The sequence below is a fragment of the Nycticebus coucang genome, chromosome 2 (assembly GCF_027406575.1).
Source record: "Nycticebus coucang isolate mNycCou1 chromosome 2, mNycCou1.pri, whole genome shotgun sequence".
Taxonomy (NCBI): domain Eukaryota; kingdom Metazoa; phylum Chordata; class Mammalia; order Primates; family Lorisidae; genus Nycticebus; species Nycticebus coucang.
In genome coordinates, this window is record NC_069781.1 from 72,947,124 (window position 1) to 72,968,064 (window position 20,941).

Sequence of the window (20,941 nt, forward strand, 5' to 3'; positions counted from 1 at the left end):
GTGACTTTGCTTGTGTAGGTCAGGAAGGCTTCATGAAGGAGGTGGTTTTGTAGCATAAGTTGAGGTTTACCAGTTAGAGAACAGGTTGATATCCAAGGTAGGAATATGCAAAATGCTTTTGTATCACAGCTAATAAAAAGTTCAGTGTGGTGAAAACAAAGTGACAGTATGATAACTGGAAAAGTAGGCCAGGGTAAAGTTGGAGCATGACCCTTAAAATCAATGGGACCACCATTAAAATTTTCTGAGTAGGTTAGTACATGATTAGTGATTTAGTAAGGAAACTGGTAACACTGTGTAGAAAGGATTGAAATAGGGCAAGGGAGGGCAGGATAAATAGAGGTAAGGATGAGAATAGATTTAAGGGATATTTGTTACATCTTTGATTTAGTTTGGGTACTTAATGTAAAACGTTTTCTATTATTTCAGTTTTTATTGCTGAGATCTTTGTTTTTAAGTATTTGAGTGGCATTCAGCTTCAGATTGAATCTTGAGAAATACTTCTTTCTTTTCAAAGACCAAGCCTTTTGATCAATTGTATTTAGCAATTAAAGCCTATGTTTCATTATCTAAGGTCATTGGGGTTTGTCAAGTGAATTTTGACTTGTTTTGAAAACAAGTGACAGAAACTCTTTTGAGCTCTTGAAGTAGGGTCTATTGTAACAAACATTAGGACAACAAAGTAGGAAAAAGGTACAAGACTATTTGGAGGTAGAAAAGACTAAGAAAAAAAAAGATCATGTCAAACCCCAGATGGTATATTGCCTTAAACATTCTGCCCTTTCTAGGTGTGTTATTGGTGGTGCTGTAGCATTTTGTAATGTTCTTGACAGGTCATTTTTCCAGTGCGCTTGAAACAGTCTTTGGAAGTTGCATAAATAGAAAAGATTACAGAAATTAATGTTTTTAGGATAGTCTTTTCTTCTATTTTGGAATATTTCCAAAAATTACTTAGCCTTGTGGAAGAAAAGCACAGATTAAATGCAAGTGATGTTAATTGCTTTTACTCCATATTGTTAACATTGCCTGTTCCTGTGTAGCAATTAGAATTTATTACTTTATGATAGGAGGTAGCTTTGTTAGTATATACTTTGTCAGTTTAATGGGTAGACTGTGCTTTAAACAAAATGTAGCCATCCTGAATGATGGAAATTTTATTATAATAAAAATCTTTATGAATGGTTAATGAGATTATTTATATATATTTTTCTTTCTTTCAGAATGCCAGTGACCAGTATCTGGGAGAAGTATTTTTTGACATCTCACTATTTATCCATTGTGGTTTTCTTGTAACGCTCACTTATCAAGGACTTTGCTCAGCATTCATTAGTGCTATCTGGGTAGCATTTCCATTGCTCACAAAGCTTTGCGTGCACAAGGATTTAAAGCTGCATGGTAGGGCATTTTTGATTTTTATACAAACAGGAAAATCCTTTAAAATACATAAATAAGGCTCCCAGGGACTGCTGCTTTTATTTTATCAAATAGGCTCTTTTAATTATTGCTGTTTGTTTTTTTAAATTTTCATACCACACAAATTATACATTATACCCCTCCCTTCTTAATGTTTATGAACACATACTAATATATTATTTGTGTATTTTGCTTAATTTTTATTTGTGTTTTATCCTCTCTGAGTAAAAGTCTCTTATTGCACTAGACAACATATACCTTAAGGGGTAAGAATTACATCTAAGCTCATTTCTGCTGGGTGCCATGGTATGTTGGTACTTTAAAAATCTGTATCTTACTATAGAATTTCATAGATGTGTGGGTTTTTTTTTTTCTCTTTTCTGTAGGTGCCCAAGGAAAATTTATTGCCTTTTACCTTTTGGGGATGTTTATTCCTTATATTTATGCATTGTACCTCATTTGGGCGGTATTTGAAATGTTTACCCCTATCCTCGGAAGAAGTGGTTCGGAAATCCCACCTGATGTTGTGCTGGCGTCCATTTTGGCTGGTTGTACGATGATTCTCTCTTCTTATTTTGTAAGGAAAAAATTTTTTTCTTTTGATTTTGCTTCTTTGTTCATTTTTATATGACTATGTGACTAGTTTAGCTACACTAGAGTCTATAAAATTGTGTTACTCACATTTTATTGAGAAAGTTGTAAGCATATCGTGAATGACTGTGCATCTTGTGGGTTAGTTATGGTAAGAAAATGTAGAATGGTGTTTTTCTTGTTTCTGTGCTTTTTATGTTTTAAAATTTTTGCCTCCCCATCCTCCCAAATTCTCTGATTATACTTCTTTTCAAATACCCTTTGAAGTTTTTGAATTTGTAGAGTATATACCAAGGGAGAATTGTGAGAGATTGCTTGGTGGTGAATTTTTAGAATGATTCTTAGTGGTGTGTTTGAAATTACTAATTAGAAGTAAATATTAGTAGTTACATGGTAGTTTTATTAGTGCTGTTATAGGTAGTGAAGAAAGACTAATTTTCTTAAAAAACTTTTTTCATTGTCATTCCACTACCTTATTGCTAGCACATCCAAGTTAATTGGGTCTGTCTCCTTGGGTGATGCATACTTAATGACATCCAAACGCTCTTTCATTTACCAGGTAATGAAAGAGCATCACCAGCCATGTCAGCACCCATTTTACTCTATCAGTGTCCTGCCCTGATAGAGTAAAGTGGGAGGGTTCTATTTTTGCTGTTGCTTCTTCTCTTCCCTTGGGACTTCCTAGGGGGAGGAAGGAAAGTAATGCACAATTTAAGACCAGACCCCCCCTCCCCTTTGGTACATGATGCTCCAGGCTGAGTTTTGCTCTTTGGTGTCTACACCTCCAGGACTCAGGCTGGACCCTCCAGAGAAGGCAGGTCTCTGTTTTGTGGCTCTTTTGATTGAAATTCCTAAGAAGTACTTATTGAACACTCATAGATATACCTTGAGATTTGAGGTGAGGGGACCAAGTAGAAAAAGGAGTTAATGCTTCATTATAATTCTTTTCTCCATGGTGATGATAGCTTTTTCCTATTGATATAAGGCATTTCATTGGAAGTTAGGCTCTAAAGACAGTAGGTAAGAATACCACACACTTGGTGAGCATCATCCGTAGAAGTCCCTTAAATAGTAAGTAGAACTCTGTGTATGTGGCTTTGTGAATACAGCCCTGTAGAGTAATTCTTGTGTACATTATTGTTTGAGGTTGGCTATCCTAGTCCTAAAAGAAATCTGAGCATCCCAACCATTTTACTTTTAAAACAATGTTTAAATCCGTAATGGTATTTGTAGGGATGGATGGAAAGTTCTAAAATGTTTTTTTGTTGTTTGCAAGGTTTATTTCTTTTGGTTATAATGTTAACCCCCTATGTCCTCTGTACTTGTTAATAGATAGGTTTGCTGTTGTATTAAAGGAGGTAATGGAGTTTTGTCATCTATAAATTAAGTTGTAGAGTCAGCTCATTTATGAACTGAACAGTACTCCCAGCATATTTGTTATTGCAGTCAGTGAATGGAAGCTATTGGTGCCCATGAAAAATGACCCAAATGTGGGACATTTGACTTCTGTTTTGTTGATTATATGGAAGGGGGCAAAATGAACACTGGAAACTTCCACTGTCAGTTGAAAAATATCTTCAAAGCATGGAAATCTTGGAAACCAGAAGAAAGAGGATTTAAGTATGCTATCTTCTAAATTATATTTTATTGGGAAGCTTTTCTTAAAGAATTGAAGTCTTCCTCTCTTGCTCAGGCTGGAGTGCAGTGGTGTGATCATAGCTCATTGTAATCTTGAACTTCTGGGCTCATGTGATTCTTCCTACCTCAGCCTCCTGAGGGGCTGGGACTACAGATAACGTACCACTATGTCCAGTTAATTTTTTAAATTTTTGTAGAGATAAGGTCTCACTATGTTCCCTCGCTGGTCTTGAACTCCTGGGCTTAAGTGATCCTCCCACCCTGCTCCCAAAGAGCTGGGATTATAGGCATGAGCCACTGCACCTAGCCTGAGAAAGCTTTTGGAGAGAACCTTGCCCCCTGGAATACTTAAAAAACAAATCTCACTTCATTTTCAATATAATGTGAAATAGTTCTGCTGTACTTTGCTGCCATGGGTTATCATTTTCTTTACCACTTTCTTATTTATGTGGCTTATTAATAGTGTGAGACCAGTTTCTTTGGGTAATGGAAGATTGAATCACAATATATATTTCAGAGAGCTTTTATTTTTGTCCTTGGGGATTTATTAAATATATCTTCTAGAAAGAAACTAAGTTTCTGTCAAGTGATCAGTTAATAGGTTTCCTGGGGTTATTCTCTGCTGGGCCATCATGGTTATACCTATATTGATTGAATGAGAGCTGAAATGAGACTGCTGATGTGAGTGGGATCAGGAGACTCAAGAGAGAGTTCAGGGTCTTCAGCACATTATCAGACATTTCAAGTCCCTTCTCCTGCCTCTCTTTTATTTTGCATGCATTTCAGAACCTAGAGTGACAAAGGATGCACCATTTAAAACAAATAGAATTGTAAAGGTGATTAACATTGTTACTTTATGGCTATTTCTTCCTCCTTTTCCTTCTTCATTTATGATTTCCATTTCATTTATCACTATTACCAAACTTCATCTAGAAGATAAGTAGAAGAGGCAGAAAATGAGCCTTGTAATTTTGAGAAGAAGAAAATGTGGATGTGGAAACTATAGCTTAAAGGGAAGTTTTTTTTAGGACAACTTGGGTATTAGCTGGCTTGAGAATGGCTGGACCCACAGCATTACAACAGGGAGATTTTGTGTTTTTTGTTCTACAAGACTTTCTATACCTAAACTTTACCAGCCTTCCAGTGGAGGGGAAATTTATTACTTGGCAGGGTATTTAAAGTTGTTCTAAAGAGCCACATTTTAATATCGTGACTATTAGGAGCAAGAGGGGAAGACAGGGTGACAAATTGTGTTTTGCTAACTCACAGTCTTACTTCGTCTTATTTCTGTGTTCCCAGTATACAAACGTAAGATCTTTGACCTAAGACAAGTACTGTTTGGTTGGTGATAACCCTGAATGGGATATTAGTATACTATAGATATGAGAATTCTTTTTTTTTTAGAGACAGAGCCTCATTTTATCACCCTTGGTAGAGTGCCGGGGCATCACAGCTCATAGCAATCTCCAGCTCCTGGGCTTAGGTGATTCTCTTGCCTCTTAGGTGATTCTCTTGCCTCAGCCTCCTGAGTAGTTGGGACTAAAGGCGTCCGCCACAACACCTGGCTATTTTTGTTGCAGTTTGGCCAGGGCTGGGTTTGAACCTGCCACCCTCAGTATATGGGGCCAGTGCCCTACCCACTGAGCCACAGGCGCCGCCCAGATACAATAATTCTTTAAGTTTACATAGTAAAAGAGATAGTAGATAATGAATATTTACTTAAATTTTTTTTTCTCTCATTAAAAATATTTTCACATTCATGTTCTTTACTTTCTTATTCTTGACTCTAAAGATCGGGCAGTGAAGTAAAGAAGGCAAAGGGGGAAGCAGAGTTTAGATTATTATTTCTCCAGGTTAGCTTTTTCAGACTCCCTGAGGGATCTGTGAACATACTCGGTGAGTGATGTGTGTCCTTGACTGTTTCTAATTCAGTGACTTATAATTAAAAAGCTAAATATATTTTTAAGACTTTCTGAGAATGCCAGTCTTGAGACCAAGTCATCCACTTTCACTGCCCAATTTCAGATTTGTTGTTTTGGTTGCACTGACATTGGTTAACTTATCACATAAAGCAGTGTTCTCAACCTGTGGGTCTCGACCCCTTTGGGAGTCAAATGACCCTTTCACAGGGGTTGTCTAACTACATCTTGCATAACAGATATTTTACATTACAATTCATAACAGTAGCAAAATTACAGTTATAAAGTAGCAATGAAAATAATTTTATGGTTGGGGGTCACCATAACATGGGGAACTGTATTAAAGGATCACGGCATTAGGAAGGTTGAGAACCACTGACATAAAGGAATGGTAGTACTTGGTAATGCAGTTTCTCCCTTTTATCTAGGTACACAGGCAAAGTCTTGAAACTACATCTCAATACTAGTTTAGATGAATTGTACACTTTGGCACAATATAAAGGTGTCATGGGTGGAATTTTAGTTTTGTTAGGATAGATCTGCCAAAGCTTGAAAAGCTTATCTTTGATTATTTGATGAAAGCCTTGATGTCATGTTTAGTACAGTTAAATGGTGTCTGATGTTTAGTGTTAGCTATCACAGGGCATTGATAGAATAAGTCTTAAAATACAGTTTGGCTGGTGATTGATCTACATCTTGTTCTTTTGCTGATTGAGCACAGGGTTGTGTTCAGTTTCTTTTTTCCCCTTTGCTTTCTAGCTGCCTGTCAAAAGGCACCGTCATGGCACATCCATCATTTTCTAGGCTATGACTTGTTGTGCATACTTACTAGAATTAGCACTTTGTTTAAGGGTATTGGAACGTGTTTGCACATGCTGTTAAATTTTCTTCCTTGTCTGTTAGGTAATACCCATTAGAAAATGAAGTTAGTTAAAAATACCTTTCTACTCTTGGTATGAATTTGTAATTTTTCTATGTTCTCCGTTTTGTGTTTTAGATTAACTTCATCTACCTTGCCAAAAGCACCAAAAAAACCATGCTAACTTTAACTCTGGTGTGTACAATTACATTCCTCCTCGTTTGCAGTGGAACTTTTTTCCCATACAGCTCCAATCCTGCTAATCCAAAGCCAAAGAGAGTGTTTCTTCAGGTAAGAGCAATTTTGTGTGAACTATTTGAGATTCTGGAAGGAAAAGCCTAAATCTTAAGGTAATAGTCAAAATGATCAGTGATAATGAAAATAGCTTACAAAGGAATTAATGAAATGAGATTTAGAACTTTATGTAGATTTTAGGTTTTTCTCCAAAAGTTATATAGCTGGTACTATACAGCAGTAAGCTTCATTTCAAGTTGTTTCTGATAGAGACAAAAATATTATGTGAGAAATTTCACAACTTGTAAAACCTTTGAGAAACAGATAGTTTTTAGGAGGTTCAGTGTATTTTCAGAGATATGTTGATTTTTATAGTAGTAATATTTAAGAAAAGCAAGTATTTAAAAAAAGAAAATATTTATTTTTAAAAAAGTCCTTCTCTGATTTGTTTTGGGGCTCTCTTTTTCCTCTGTGCCAGCAGCTGGCTAACTTTTCCTGTAAAGCAGTGGTTCTCAACCTTCCTAATGCTGTGAACCTTTAATGCAGTTCCTGTGGGTTGTAACCTACAGGTTGAGAACGGCAGCTGTAAAGGGTAATATAATAAATATTTTAGGCTTTGTCAGATACATAGTCTCTGTTGCAGCTATTCTTTTTTACAAAGCAAAAGCAGCAACATACTATAGCTAAATGTGTGTTTTATTTCTAAAAATAGTCCATGAGCAATCTGGCCTGTTGGCTACAGTTTGCCAACCCTGCCCTAGGTAATTCTCCTTTTCCTGTGCAGTATTCTTCAGGGTGGTTTCTACTGTTAATAATACTGTTCTAAAGGGCGTATGATGTCTTTTCGTAGACTTCCATTAGGCACAAGTCTGTCATCTAGTGGCGAGCTGTGATTCTTGTCTTTGTATGCACTTGAATTTGTTTCACCTAACACAATGGGAGGGAAATATGTTTATATGTATATATATTTTTAGGGTATATTTGTTTCAAATCCTTATTAAAAGGAGCTGTAACATTCATATCTTTGAAATAGTATGTTTTAAAAAAATTATATGAAATTTAAATATATAAATATGTTTACAACACATAATAAAACAGTCATCTTCCAGTTTAACAGAAAGAATGCCAGCAGTACTTTAGAAACCTGGAGTGTTCTCTTTCTCTTGCTCTATATCCTCATGATTTCTGAGTATTATAAGATTTACTCATTTTTGTAATCTGGGGTGGGAATGTGGGTACACTAGTTAAAACAGTAGTTTTCTCATTAGTCTTCTTCTTTTCAGCATATGACTAGAACATTTCATGATGTGGAAGGAAACGTAGTTAAACGGGATTCTGGAATTTGGATCAATGGGTTTGATTATACAGGAATGTCTCACATAACACCTCACATTCCTGAGATCAATGATAGCATTCGTGCTTATTGTGAGGAACAGGCACCCCTTTGTGGTTTCCCTTGGTATCTTCCAGTGCACTTTCTGATCAGGTGGGTTCATTACTTTTCTGCTTAAAAGTTGGGAGTTCGTTTGTTTTCAAGTCCTATCAGTATCTTAGTAGTCTGTTATTTAAACTCTTATCCTTAACACAGAGGCCAAATGCCATTTATATTGTTTTTTTTGTATCACTACAAATCTTCTGTTTCTTTAGTGGGATAAAGCACTTACAAGAAGGCTGGGCAGGGTGGCTCATTCTGTAAGCCTAGCACTCTGGAAGGCTGAGGTGGGAAGATTGCTTGAGACCAGGAGTTTGAGACCAGACCAGGCAAGAGCAAGATCCCGTCTCTTCAGAAAATAGAAAAATTAGCCAGGCGTAGTGTTGTGTGCCTGTAGTTTTGGCTACTCGGGAGTCTGAGGCAGGAGAATCTCTTGAGCCCAGGAATTTGAGGTTACAGTGAGCTTTGAGGACACCACTGCATTCCAGCCTGGGCAACAGAGTGAGAATCTGCCTCCAAAATAAAAATGTACTTAAAAGAGTAGTTTTGCTTTTTCAAGTTTAAAAAGTCTTTCCTCTAGAAACCCAAGAGTTAGAAAGGGTGGCCCTCCTTACCAATATAAACAATAGTAGTTAAGTATCAATCTCAAATTGTTTTATTTCTAGGAAGATTTTATGGTTTGGTAGTGAAGGATTGGATGGGAAGAAATAGGATGGGTAGTGGAATCAATCATGTAGGTAATGCCTTTGTTCTTAATAGGAAGGTTTGATTACACAATAGCCTGAGTGCTTTTGAGGAGTTGGAATTATGTATCATATCTATCAAGAGTTTACCTTTATGCCCCAAAATGAGTTTATATTTGCTGAACACCTCCTTGAGTTATAGATTGCTATCAACTCTTAAAGCATCCTAAAATGCTGAAGCTATCTTTCCAAATAGGAAAAACTGGTACCTTCCTGCCCCAGAAGTTTCTCCAAGAAATCCTGCTCATTTCCGACTTATATCCAAAGAACAGACACCTTGGGATTCTATAAAGTTGACCTTTGAAGCAACAGGTAAATCATGTGCCAATTTTTTCTTCTCTTCACTTTGTAAACTTTTTGATAAGTGGCATGTACATTGTACCCTCAGATGTATGACAGTGACCAGCAACTTAGAAGAACTTATAGTATTTCTAAAGGCCATTGAAGCAGATTATGATTTTTTACCAAAAATTTAGTAATTTTATTTTTAGAGCAGTTTTATATTTAAAAAAAATTTTTTTTTTTTAAATCATAGCTGTGTACATTAACGCAATTATGGGGTACAATGTGCTGGTTTTATATACAATTTGAAATACTTTAATCAAACTGGTTAACATAGCCTTCACTGCATTTTCTTAGTTATTGTATTAAGATATTTATATTCTACCCTTAGTAGATTTAACATGTACCCTTGTAAAATGCATGGTAGGTGTATTACTCTCCCTCCAATTACTCTCCCTTCATCCATCATCTTGCCTCCCCTCCTTCTCCTCTTTCCCCTTCATCTTGGGCTATATTTGTATAATAGCTTTCATATGGAAGTGTGAGTACTTATAAATTAGTTTCATAGTAGGGCTGAGTACATTGGATACATTTTCTTCCATTCTTGAGATACTTTGCTAAGAAGAATATGTTCCAGCTCCATCCATGTAAACATGAAAGAGGTAAAGTCTCCATCTTTTTTTAAGGCTGCATAATATTCCATGGAGTACATATACCACAATTTATTAATCCATTCATGGGTTGATGGGCACTTGGGCTTCTTTCATGACTTAGCAGTTATGAATTGGGCTGCAATAAACATTCTGGTGCCAGTATCTTTTTTATAAAGTGATTTTTGGTCCTCTGGATATATACCTAGTAGGGGAATTGAAGGATCAAATGGCAGGTCTATTTTTAGATCTCTAAGTGATCTCCAAACATCTTTCCAAAAGGAACATATTAGTTTGCATTCCCACCAGCAATGCAGAAGTGTTCCCTTTTCTCCACATCCACACCAACATCTCTGGTTTTGGGATTTTGTGATGTGAGCTAATCTTACTGGAGTTAATGATATCTCAAAGTAGTTTTGATTTGCATTTCTCTGATGAGTAAGGATGATGAGCATTTTTTCATTTGTCTGTAGGCTGTGCGCCTGTTTTTTTCAGTGAAGTTTCCTTTCAACTCCCTTGCCCAGCCTGCGATAGGATCACTTGTTCTTTTTTTGCTAAAACATTTGTGCATTCTGGTAATTAAACCTTTGCTAGAGACATAACCTACAAATATCTTCTCTCATTCTGTGGGCTGTCTGCTTGCTTTACTTACTGTGTTCTTAGCTGTGCAGAAGCTTTTTAGTTTGATCAGAACATAGGTAATGTATTTTTGGTGTAGCTTCAATTGCCCTGGGGGTCCCCCTCATAAACTATTCGCCTAGGCCAATTTCTTCAAGTGTTTTCCCTTCACTTTCTTCTAGTATTTTTATAGTTTCATGGCTTAAGTTTAAATCTTTAATCCAGTGAGAGTCTATCTTCGTTAATGGTGAAAGGTGTGGGTCCAGTTTCAGTCTTCTACAGATTGCCAGCCAGTTCACCCAGCAGCATTTGTTAAATAGGGAATCTTTTTCCCACTGAATGTTTTTAATTGCTTTATTGAAGATCAAATGACTGTAAGTAGCTGGGTTCATCTCTTGATTCTCTATTCTGTTGCATACATCTACCTCTCTGTTTTTGTGCTAGTACCATGCTGTTTTGCACTGTTGATTTATCGTATAATCTGAGGTCTGGTAGCGTGATTCCTCCTGCTTTGTTTTTATTTCTGAGTAGTGTCTTGGCTATTTGAGGTTTTTTCTGCTTCCATATAAAATGAAGTATTTTTTCGAGGTCTTTAAAGTATGACAATGGTGCTTTACTAGGGATTGCATTAAAATTGTATATTGCTTTGAGTAATATGGACATTATAACAATGTGGATTCTTTCCAGCCATGCACATAGTTTTTCCATTTGTTAACATCTTCAGCTATTTCTTTTCTCAGAGTTTTATAATTCTCTTTATAGAGATCTTTCATGTCCTTTGTTAGGTAAACTCCCAAATATTTCATCTTTTTTGGCATAATTGTAAAGGGAATAGAGTCCTTGACTGTTTTTTTCAGCTTGACTATTGTTGGTATATATAAAAGGTGCTGATTTGTGAGTATTGATTCTGTATCCTGAGATGCTACTGTGTTCCTTGATTACTTCTAAGAGTTTTGTGGTTGAGTCCCTTGGGTTTTCCAGATATACAATCGTATCATCTGTGAAGAGTCAAAGTTTAATCTCCTGTGACCCTATATGAATACCCTTGACACCTTTTCTTGCCCGATTGTGATGGCTAAGACTTCCATTACAATGTTTAAAAGCAGTGGAGACAATGGACAACCTTGCCTGGTTTCTGTGAGTGGAAATGATTTCAATTTAATATCATTCAATATGATACTGGCTGTGGTTTTGCTGTAGATGGCCTCTATTAGTTTAAGAAATGTCCCGTCTATACCTATTTTCTTAAGCATTCTGATCGTGAAAAGATGCTGGATATTATCAAAAGCTTTTTCTGCATCAGTTGAGAGAATCATATGGTCTTTGTTTTTTATTTTGTTTATGTGATAAATTATATTTATAGATTTATATGTATTGAACCAGCCTTGAGACCCTGGGATAAAACCTACTTGGTCATGGTGTATAATTTGTTTGATATGTTGCTGGATTCTGTTTGCTAGGATCTTATTGAATATTTTTGCATCAATATTCATTAGAGATATTGGTGTACAATTTTCTTTTCTTGTGGGTCTTTTCCTGGTTTGGAGATCAAGGAGATGTTTGCTTCATAGAATGTGTTGGATAGTATTCATTCTTTTTCTATATATTGGAAAAGGTTAAGTACTATAGGTACTAGTTCCACTTTAGAGGCTTGGTAGAATTCTGATGTGAAGCCATCTGGTCCTGAACTTTTCTTTTTGGGGAGATTTTGGATAGTTGATGCTATTTCAGAGCTTGATAGAGGCCTGTTCAACATTTCTGCTTCATTCTGGCTAAGTCTGGGAAGGTGGTGTGCTTCCAAGTATTGGTCTGTTTCTTTCAGATTTTCGTATTTCTGAGAATAGTTCTTATAGTATTCATTAAGGATTTTTTGAACTTCTGAGGAGTCTGTTGTTAATTTGTCTTTGTCATTTCTGATTGATGAAATTAGAGATTTTACTTTTTTATTCCTGATTAAGTTAGCCAAAGGTTTATCTATTTTATTGACTTTTCAAAAAACCAACTTTTTGATATATTGATCTCTTGTATAATCCTTTTGTTTTCTATTTCATTTAATTCTGCTCTAGTTTTGGTTATTTCTTTTCTTCTGCTGGGTTCTTCCTTTTCCAGTTGCTTTAGATGTCCCATTAAGTTGTTAACTTCCTCTCTTTCCGTTCTCTTGAGGAAGGCTTGCAACACTATAAATTTCCCTCTTTAGGACTGCCTTTGCTGTATCCCAGAGGTTCTGATAATTCGTGTCTTCATTATCGTTTTGTTCCAAAAATTTGGTAATTTCCTTCTTAATCTCATCTGTGACGCAGCTATCATTCAGTATAAGATTATTTAGTTTCTATGTTTTTGTATGAATATGCAGATTCCTATTGTTACTGAGTTCAATTTTTATTCCATGATGGTCTGAGAAGATGCAAGGAATAATTTCTGTTCTTTTAAATTTGCTGAGGTTAGACTTGTGATCCATTTTGGAGCATGTTCCATGGGCTGATGAGAAGAATGTGTGTTCAGTTTTCTTAGGAGGAAATGTTCTATAGATGTCTGTTAAATCCAATTGTTGAATGGTTAAGTTTAAGTCTAAAATTTCTTGGCTGAGTTTCTTATTGGAGGATCTATCCAACACTGCCAGAGGAGTGTTAAAATCTCTGACTGTTATGGTGCTGGAGGAAATCAAGTTGCTCATGTCTGTTAGAGTCTCTCATAAATTGAGGCACATTCTGGTTGGGTACATAAATGTTAATAATTGAAATCTCATCATGTTGAGTGTTACCCTTAACAGATAAGAAGTGACCACCCTTATCTTTCCTTACTTTTGTTGGTTTAAAGCCTGTTGTATCTGCAAATAAAATTGCAAAATCTGTTTTTTTCTGATTTCCATTTGCCTGAATTATAGATGACCATCCCTTCACCCTGAGTCTGTATTTATCTTTTAAGGTAAGATGAGATTCTTGTATGCAGCAGATATCTGGCCAGAGTTTTTGTATCCAGTCAGCCAACCTGTCCCTCTTTAGAGGATAATTTAAGCCATTCACATTAATTGAGAATATTGATAAGCCTGGTAGTATTTTGAGTATCTTAAAAAGTCCAGTGGACATTTTTAATCCTTTCGCCACTATGGAAGTTGGAATTTGATCAAAAGTTTCTGAATGAGTTTACTTTTGTGGTTGAGGATTGTACTGGTCATTATGGAGGATAGGTCTGAGAATATCCTGGAGAACTGGTTTAGTTAAGGCAAATTTCTTCAACATGTGAATGTCATTAAAGTATTTAATTTCTCCATCATAAATGAAACTCAGTTTCACTGGATACAGGATCCAGGGTTGAAAGTTATTTTGTTTTAGGAGGTTAAAGGTCAGTGTCCACCCTCTTGTAGCTTGTATACGTCAACAGAGAGATTTGCAGTCATTCTAATATTCTTTCCTTTGTAGGTTATGGTTTTCTTACATCTGGCTGCTTACAGAATTTTCTTCTTCATATTAACTTTGGCAAAGTTAATTATAATGTCCCAGATCTGTTCCACCCATGGTTGCCACTGGAGCGGAGGCCTGTTTCCCTCTGTTTGCTAAAAGGGGCTAAAAGTGTTTCTCCAAAACATCACCAGGGGTGTGAGCCCTATTGTTCCCGCCAATGCTGTGCTGTGGGGCACCATCTCCCATATGGCTCCCTCTATCCACAGTCCCTGCTTTACACCCAGGCTACAATTCAGCACATGGGTGTCCACACCTCAAGAAAATGTCCAAGAATCTGGACTCCGGGGGGGACAGGTTTCCAGACCACAGGTTGAAAGTAGAGTAGGGAGAGCTGGAGTTCAGAATTGTGGGTAGAGTATATGTTCAGTTTTATGCCTGGCAGAAGAGTGCCATGGCATGTTAGTGGGTCCTATCTTGGGAAGGAGTTCCAATTTTTAGAGGGTCTCTCCCGTGGGATAAAATAGGAGGAGATCTGTTCCCTTGTTTGCCATATGTATACTGTGAGCTGTTCTCATGGGGGAAGGGACTCCCGTTGGCTTGGCGATAGGTTTTGTACCTATTGTTGTTTCCTTGGGGTCACTGCTCACCTCAACAGGTGATGTGCGCTCTTGAGTCTTCTCTTTGGCTCAGCTCCGAACCATCAGCTTACTCGCTAAATTTCTGTCCTTAAACGCTCCTTCTGGACAGGAGCCTGTGTATAAAGCTGGCTCCAGTCGGCCATCTTGCCTCCTCCCCCGAGCAGTTTTATTTTTATAGAAAAATAGAGCACAAAGTGCAGAATTCTCATGTCCTTCTTTGTCCCTGCCCAGTTTCCCCTATTAACATCTTGCATTAGTATAGCACATTTGTTACAACTGATGAGCTAATATTGATACATTTATTAACTAAAGTCTGTAGTTTAAATTAGGGTTCACTTTTTGTGTTGTATGGCTCTATAGGTGTTGAAAAATGCATGATTTCATGTATCTACCATTACAGGTAAATCATACAGAATAGATTTACCACCCTAAAAATGCTCTGCATCTATGTATCCTCCCCTTCCTTTCTACTGTCTCTAGCAGCGACTGATCTCCCATCTCTGGCTTTGCCTTTTCCAGGTGTCATATCGCTGAACTCATACGGTATGTAGTTTTTTCACTTAGGTTCTTTCATTTAGCAATATGCATTTAAGGATGATCTGTATCTTTTTGTGGTTTAATAATTCATTTTTTTCTTTCTTTCTGGTTTTTTTTTTTTGGCCCAGGGCTGGGTTTGAACCTGCCACCTCCGGCACATGGGACCCGTGCCCTACTCCTTTGACCACAGGCGCTGCTCTCATTTCTTTTGTTAAAGTATTTTTGGTCAACTTTGTTTTTGCTTTCCTTTTTTCATTTTAATGTATGTATAGGGTACAAGTTGAAATCTGTTAGATGTATATACTTTATAGGGGTTAGGACTGGGTTTTTGGTGTAATCATTGCTGGAAGTAATGTTCAAGTCTCATCTGTTGAAAAGACTATTCTGTCCCTTTTGAGTTGTCTTTGGTTGTCAAACATTACTTCATAGGTAATTTTCATCCCTCCTCATTTCTTTTTATTACTGAATAATCCATTGTATAGATGTACTGCAGTTATCCATGTTATTTGAATGAAGTTGCTATAAATATTCCTGTGCAGGTTTTTGTGTATTTATGTTTTCAATTCATTTGGGTAAATAGCACACCATGCATTGCTGGACTGCATGGTAAGCCTGTAGTCCAAAGGTACCAAATACTTTCTCCTGGGCTGTTTTGTCTTTTCATTCTCTTGACAATGTCTTTTCATTCTCTTGACAGCTTTAAAATTTAATGAACTCTAACATAAACAATTTTTTCTTTTGTGGATCCTGACTTTTATGTTATGTCTGAAGTTACTGCCAAACTCATGGTCTCAAGATTTTCTACTATGTCATTTTCTAGAAACTGTTTAGTTTAGCATTTTATACTTAGGTCTGTGATCCATTTTGAGTTAATTTCTGTAGGTGTAGGGCCTTTGTCTAGATTTATTTTTTTCCATATGAATGGTCAGTTGTTCAAGTATCATCTGTTGAAAGGACTATTCTGTCCCTTTTGAGTTGTCTTTGATTGGTTGTTGAAGATTACGTGACTGTATTTGTATGAGTCTTATTTATGGACTTTTTGTTCTGTTCTGTTGATTAATTTCTTTCTGTATTATTTGTCATTACCACACTGTCATGATTACTGCAGCTGTAGTCTTGTGTAGTATCAGTCTTCCAACTTTTTCTCTAGTATTGTTTTTGTCTTTTGCTTTTCCATGTAAACTTTAGAATCAGTTTGCCAGTATACACAAAGTAACTTGCTGAGGTTTTGATTTGGATTGCATTCAATCTGTGGATCAAGTTGGGCAGAAATGGCCATTTAACAATATTTACCTTTCCTATCCTTATCATGGAATCTCTCTCCATTTATTTATATCTTGTTGGATTTCTTCCATCAGAATTTTGTAGTTTTTCTCATATAGATCATGTATGTCTATTTTGTTCGATTTATTAGCAGTTTTTAGTTTTGATTTACCTGTAATGGTAGATTATTAGTTTGTCTCATATAGATCATGTATATATATTTTGATTATTAATAAAACAGTTTATTTTGTGAGGTGCTGATGTAAATGGTATTGTTCATTGATCATATATAGGAAAGCAATTGACTTTCATATATTAACCTTGTATCCTGTAACTTTGCTATCATCACTATGAATTTTTTTTTTGTCAATTCTTTCAGATTTTCTAAATAGATAATCATGTCATCTGCTGCAATTTTACTTGTTCCACTCCCACTGTATACCTTATACATTATTTCCATTTCTTATCTTATTGCATTATGTAGGACCTTCACTTTGGTTTTGAAAAGTAGTAAGAAGAAATCTCCTTGCCTTATTCCTCCTCTTATCAGGAAAGCTTTTAGTGTCTGACCACTGAATATGCTGTTAGCTGTAGAGTTTTTGGTAAATGTTCTTTATCGAGTTGATGAAGTTCCTTCCATTCCTAATTTACTGAGTTTTTTTTTTATCATTTGTCAAATGCTTTTTCTGCAGCTATTGATATGATCACATGATTTTTTTCTTATTTAATCTGTTGATGCAGTAGATGGTATTGATTGATATCAAATGTGGAACCAGCCTTACATACCTGAGTTAAATCTCACTTGGTCATTTGTATAATACTTATATGTTGTGGAATTTGATTTTACTGATACTTTGTTAAGGATTTTTGTATCTGTGTTCATGAGAGATACTGGTCTGTAATTTTCTTGTATTGTCATAATCTAGTTTTGTTATTAAGGTAATGCCTCACAATGAATGGGGAAGTACTCCCTCTGCTTCTGTCTTCCAAAAGGCTTTGTAAAAATTGATAAAATCTGGCTAGGTATAGTGGCTAATGCCTGTAGTCCTAGGACTTTGGGAGGCTGATGTGGGAGCATTGCTTGAGGCTAGAAGTCTGAGATCAGTCTGGGTAACATAGTGAGAGCTTGTCTCCACACAAAAAAAAAGAATAAAAAATTAGGTAGGTATGTTGGTATACCTTTAGCTGTAGCTACTTGGGAGGCTGAGTCAGGAAGATTGCTTGAGTCTATGAATTTGAGGTTGCTCTGTGCTATAGTGATGCCACTGCAGTCTATTCCGGGCAAAAAAGACAAAAGGAAAAAACAAAACAAAAAAAGTAAAATTTCTTCCTTAACTGTTTGATAGAATACATGTGTGAATCTATATCTGGGCCTGATGCTTTTTATGTTTTGAAAGTTTATTAATGGGGTTGGGTATGGTGGCTCAGCCTGTAATCCTAGAACTCTGGGAGGCCAAGGCAGAGGCATTGCCTGAGCTCACACAGGTTTGAGACCAGCCTGAGCCACAGCGAGACTTTGTCTCTGAAAATAGCTGGGCGTTGTGGCAGGCACCTGTAATCCCAGCTACTTGAGAGGCTAAGGCAAGAGAATTGCTTGAGTCCAAGAGTTGGAGTTGCTGTGAGCTATGATGCCATGGTAGTCTACTGAGGGTAACAAAGTGAAACTCTGTCTCCAAAAAAAAAAAAAAGTGTAGAATTTTTCAGTATACCAGGGATTTCCAGACTTTTTTTCTAATGGGACAGATGGTAAATATTTTAGGCTTTTCTTTCTTTTTTTTAGTTAACTACCCTTTAAACATGTAAAAACCATCCTTAGCTGCAAAAATAGATTTTATATATGGTTTATTGACAGATGCTTATCATCTGCAAATACAGTTTTATTTCTTTTGTGTCAATTCTTATGCCTCTACTTGATTGCCTAATTGGCTAATAATTCTTGAGTACAGACAGTTAAAGATGCGGTGAGCATACTTGTCTTATTCTTGATTGGTACAGACACCTCTAGTGTTCTCTCATACATAAGATACTGGCCTTAGGACTACAGTACATATATTTTTTTCTTCTGTTCAATAAGCAGTCATCAGTTGTCATTTTCTTGTAATTCTAAAAATCAGGAATGGGTGCTTAATTTTGTGATAGTTTTTTTTCCCCAGTATCTACAAAGGTGATAATAGAATTTTTCTTCACTATATCTTTTCTTTATAGTTTATTATTTTCTTAAGGTGATCTTGGATTTTGTTTGCTAATACATTGCTAAAAAATGCATCAATACCTAGGGGAAAATAAGTGTTTTTTCTTTGTGCATTATCAGATTTAGGTGTTTATGTTATACTGCATAAAAAACAATTCATTTTCCTTCATTGTCAATGCCTTGGAAAAATTTGTGGAACATTGGAACCCAATTTTCAACAGACTGTACGGTCTGGTACCTTTTTTTGTGGGATACCTCCTCAATAACTTTTTATAGGGAAACTGGTCTCTTGAAGCTTTATTATCTCCAACGTGTTCAGTTTTGGTCATCTTTATTCCCCTAGAATATTACTGATTTCTTCTTGGTTTTTACATTTATTGGTATAGAGGCTTACAAAATAATTGTGTGATTTTTAAAATTTCTTTTGTTTAAATTATTTTATAGTTGTTTATCTTTTGCATATTTGTGGGTTTTTTGCTCTATTCCCTTTACACCATTGGTCTGTGGAAGGTCAAAAGGCCTGCATGATACCTACAGGGTAATGCAAATATTCTAAAAATCCAAATAAATCCAAAATCCAGATCATACTTTTGCTCTCAAGCACTTTGGATAACGAACACTTAACCTGTATATATCTGTACTTCCTTGATCATTTTGTTTAGGTCTTCCGTATCATTTATTTTTTGTTCAATTTATGTGTCGTTAGTGGAATATTGAAGTCTCTTATTCATGTTTCTCAGTCTATGTACTGTTCTTGAAATTCCTGTAGTTTTCTCTATGAGTAGTTGCTGTATTATTTGATGCATAGATTTTTACAAGTGGATTAGGTCTGTTCACATTTATTTTTATGACTAATACATTCGACTACATAACCATCATACCCAGCTATTTTTTATGGTTTCAACTATCACAATGTTTAATAATTACATGTTGATTTATTTGCTATATTTCTATGACATTTTTTCTTTAATTAAAAAAATACATTTTCTAGCTTTTTTTTTTTTTAGACAGCGTGTCACTATGTAATAGTCCTCAGTACACTCCCTTGGCATCACAGCTCACAGCATCCTCACACTCTAGGGCTTACGGGATTCCAAGTAGCTGGGACTACACGCGCCAGCCACAACCCCCAGCTATTTTTTATTGCAGTTGTCATTGAATCTGGCCCGGGCCTGCCAAATAACAAACCCTCCAACTCCCGTGTATGTGGCTGGTGCCCTGGCCGCTGAGCTACATTTTCTAGCATTTATGTATGTTTATTTTTGTTCTGTTCTCCTATTATTTAACTTTTTATTATATATGTGTTAGTTTAAAATGGTATTCTTTTAATTTTACCAGTTAGCCTATTGAACAGATTGCTTACTCTACTTTCCTCTCATTTCCCCCCAACTTTTTTACAGCATGTAACATGCAGATTTGTCTTCCCATCTTCAATTCAGTGTTTGTTTTGGTTTGCATATATCCAAATATGTTACTATCATAATAAATTCTTCTGTTGAAAATTTTATAGTTATTTCTTGCATGGATAACATTTATCCTCTACAGCTGCTCGGGAGGCTGAGGCAAGAGAATCGCGTAAGCCCAAGAGTTAGAGGTTGCTGTGAGCCGTGTGACGCCACGGCACTCTACCCAAGGGCGGTACAGTGAGACTGTCTCTACAAAAAAAAACAAACAAACATTTATCCTCTAGTCTGAAGAAGGGGTTATGAGTGCTATGTTCCTGTATGGTAAAAATTTGTTTTCTTTAACCTTATCACTTGAAGGACAAGCTGGTGTGCATACAATCTTTGGTTTATTTTTTTCCAATACTGAATTTTTAAAAATCACTGTTCCATTATTGCCTTGCTTTATTTTTTGCATAGTCTGATGCCATTTTACTTCTTTTTCCCTAAAGATTTTGAGTTTATTTCGTGAAGTTGCTGTTCATGATTAATATTCTAAGGTACCCAGGAGGGCCTTTCAGTGTGTACATTCAGGTCTCCTTTTATTTCTGGAAAATTTTCTTGGATTACAGTTAGAATTTTAGTTCTATTCCATTGTTTTCTCCTTCTTCTAGAGTACAAATTAAATGAATTTTGTTTTTGACCTGCTTTCCATTTTTATCTCTGACCTTTTTATTAATGTTCTTGCTTCTTCTCACTTTACTTAGTATTTTCCCTGTTTTTCTTTAATGCCTATTATTAAATTTTCATTTGAATCTATTCTCCCTTGGGCATTGTGTAATTCAGCCTTTTTCTTCCATTTCTTTCCTGTTTGATCAGTCCTTTTTTTTTTTTTTTTTTTCTGAGACAGAGTCTCACTGTGTTGCCCTTGATAGAGTGCCATAGTGTCACAGCTCACAGCAACCTCAAACTCTTGGGCTTAAGCGATTCTCTTACCTCAGCCTCTCAAGTAGGTGTGACTATAGGCGCCAGCTATTTTTGTTGTTGTTGTTGCAATTGTCATTATTGTTTAGCTGGCCCAGGCCCGAACCCGCTAGCCTCGTGCATGTGGCTGGTGCTGTAACCACTGTGCTACAGGCGCCAAGTCCGA

At 36.2% G+C, this 20,941-nt stretch overlaps 1 protein-coding gene across 3 annotated transcripts in view; it reads left to right on the forward strand.

Moving 5' to 3' along the window:
* Window positions 1-20,941, forward strand: part of ERMP1 (endoplasmic reticulum metallopeptidase 1) — a 69,720-nt gene that overhangs the window by 31,233 nt on the left and 17,546 nt on the right. For all 3 annotated transcript variants that reach the window (XR_008376354.1, XM_053573350.1, XM_053573351.1), the window contains exons 9-13: window positions 1,221-1,395; window positions 1,800-1,990; window positions 6,559-6,711; window positions 7,938-8,140; window positions 9,026-9,141. Coding sequence is in view for 2 of the 3 variants with exons in the window: in XM_053573350.1 (XP_053429325.1) it covers window positions 1,221-1,395; window positions 1,800-1,990; window positions 6,559-6,711; window positions 7,938-8,140; window positions 9,026-9,141 (838 nt within the window). In the remaining variant the exon portion in view is untranslated. The remainder of the gene's footprint in view (window positions 1-1,220; window positions 1,396-1,799; window positions 1,991-6,558; window positions 6,712-7,937; window positions 8,141-9,025; window positions 9,142-20,941) is intronic.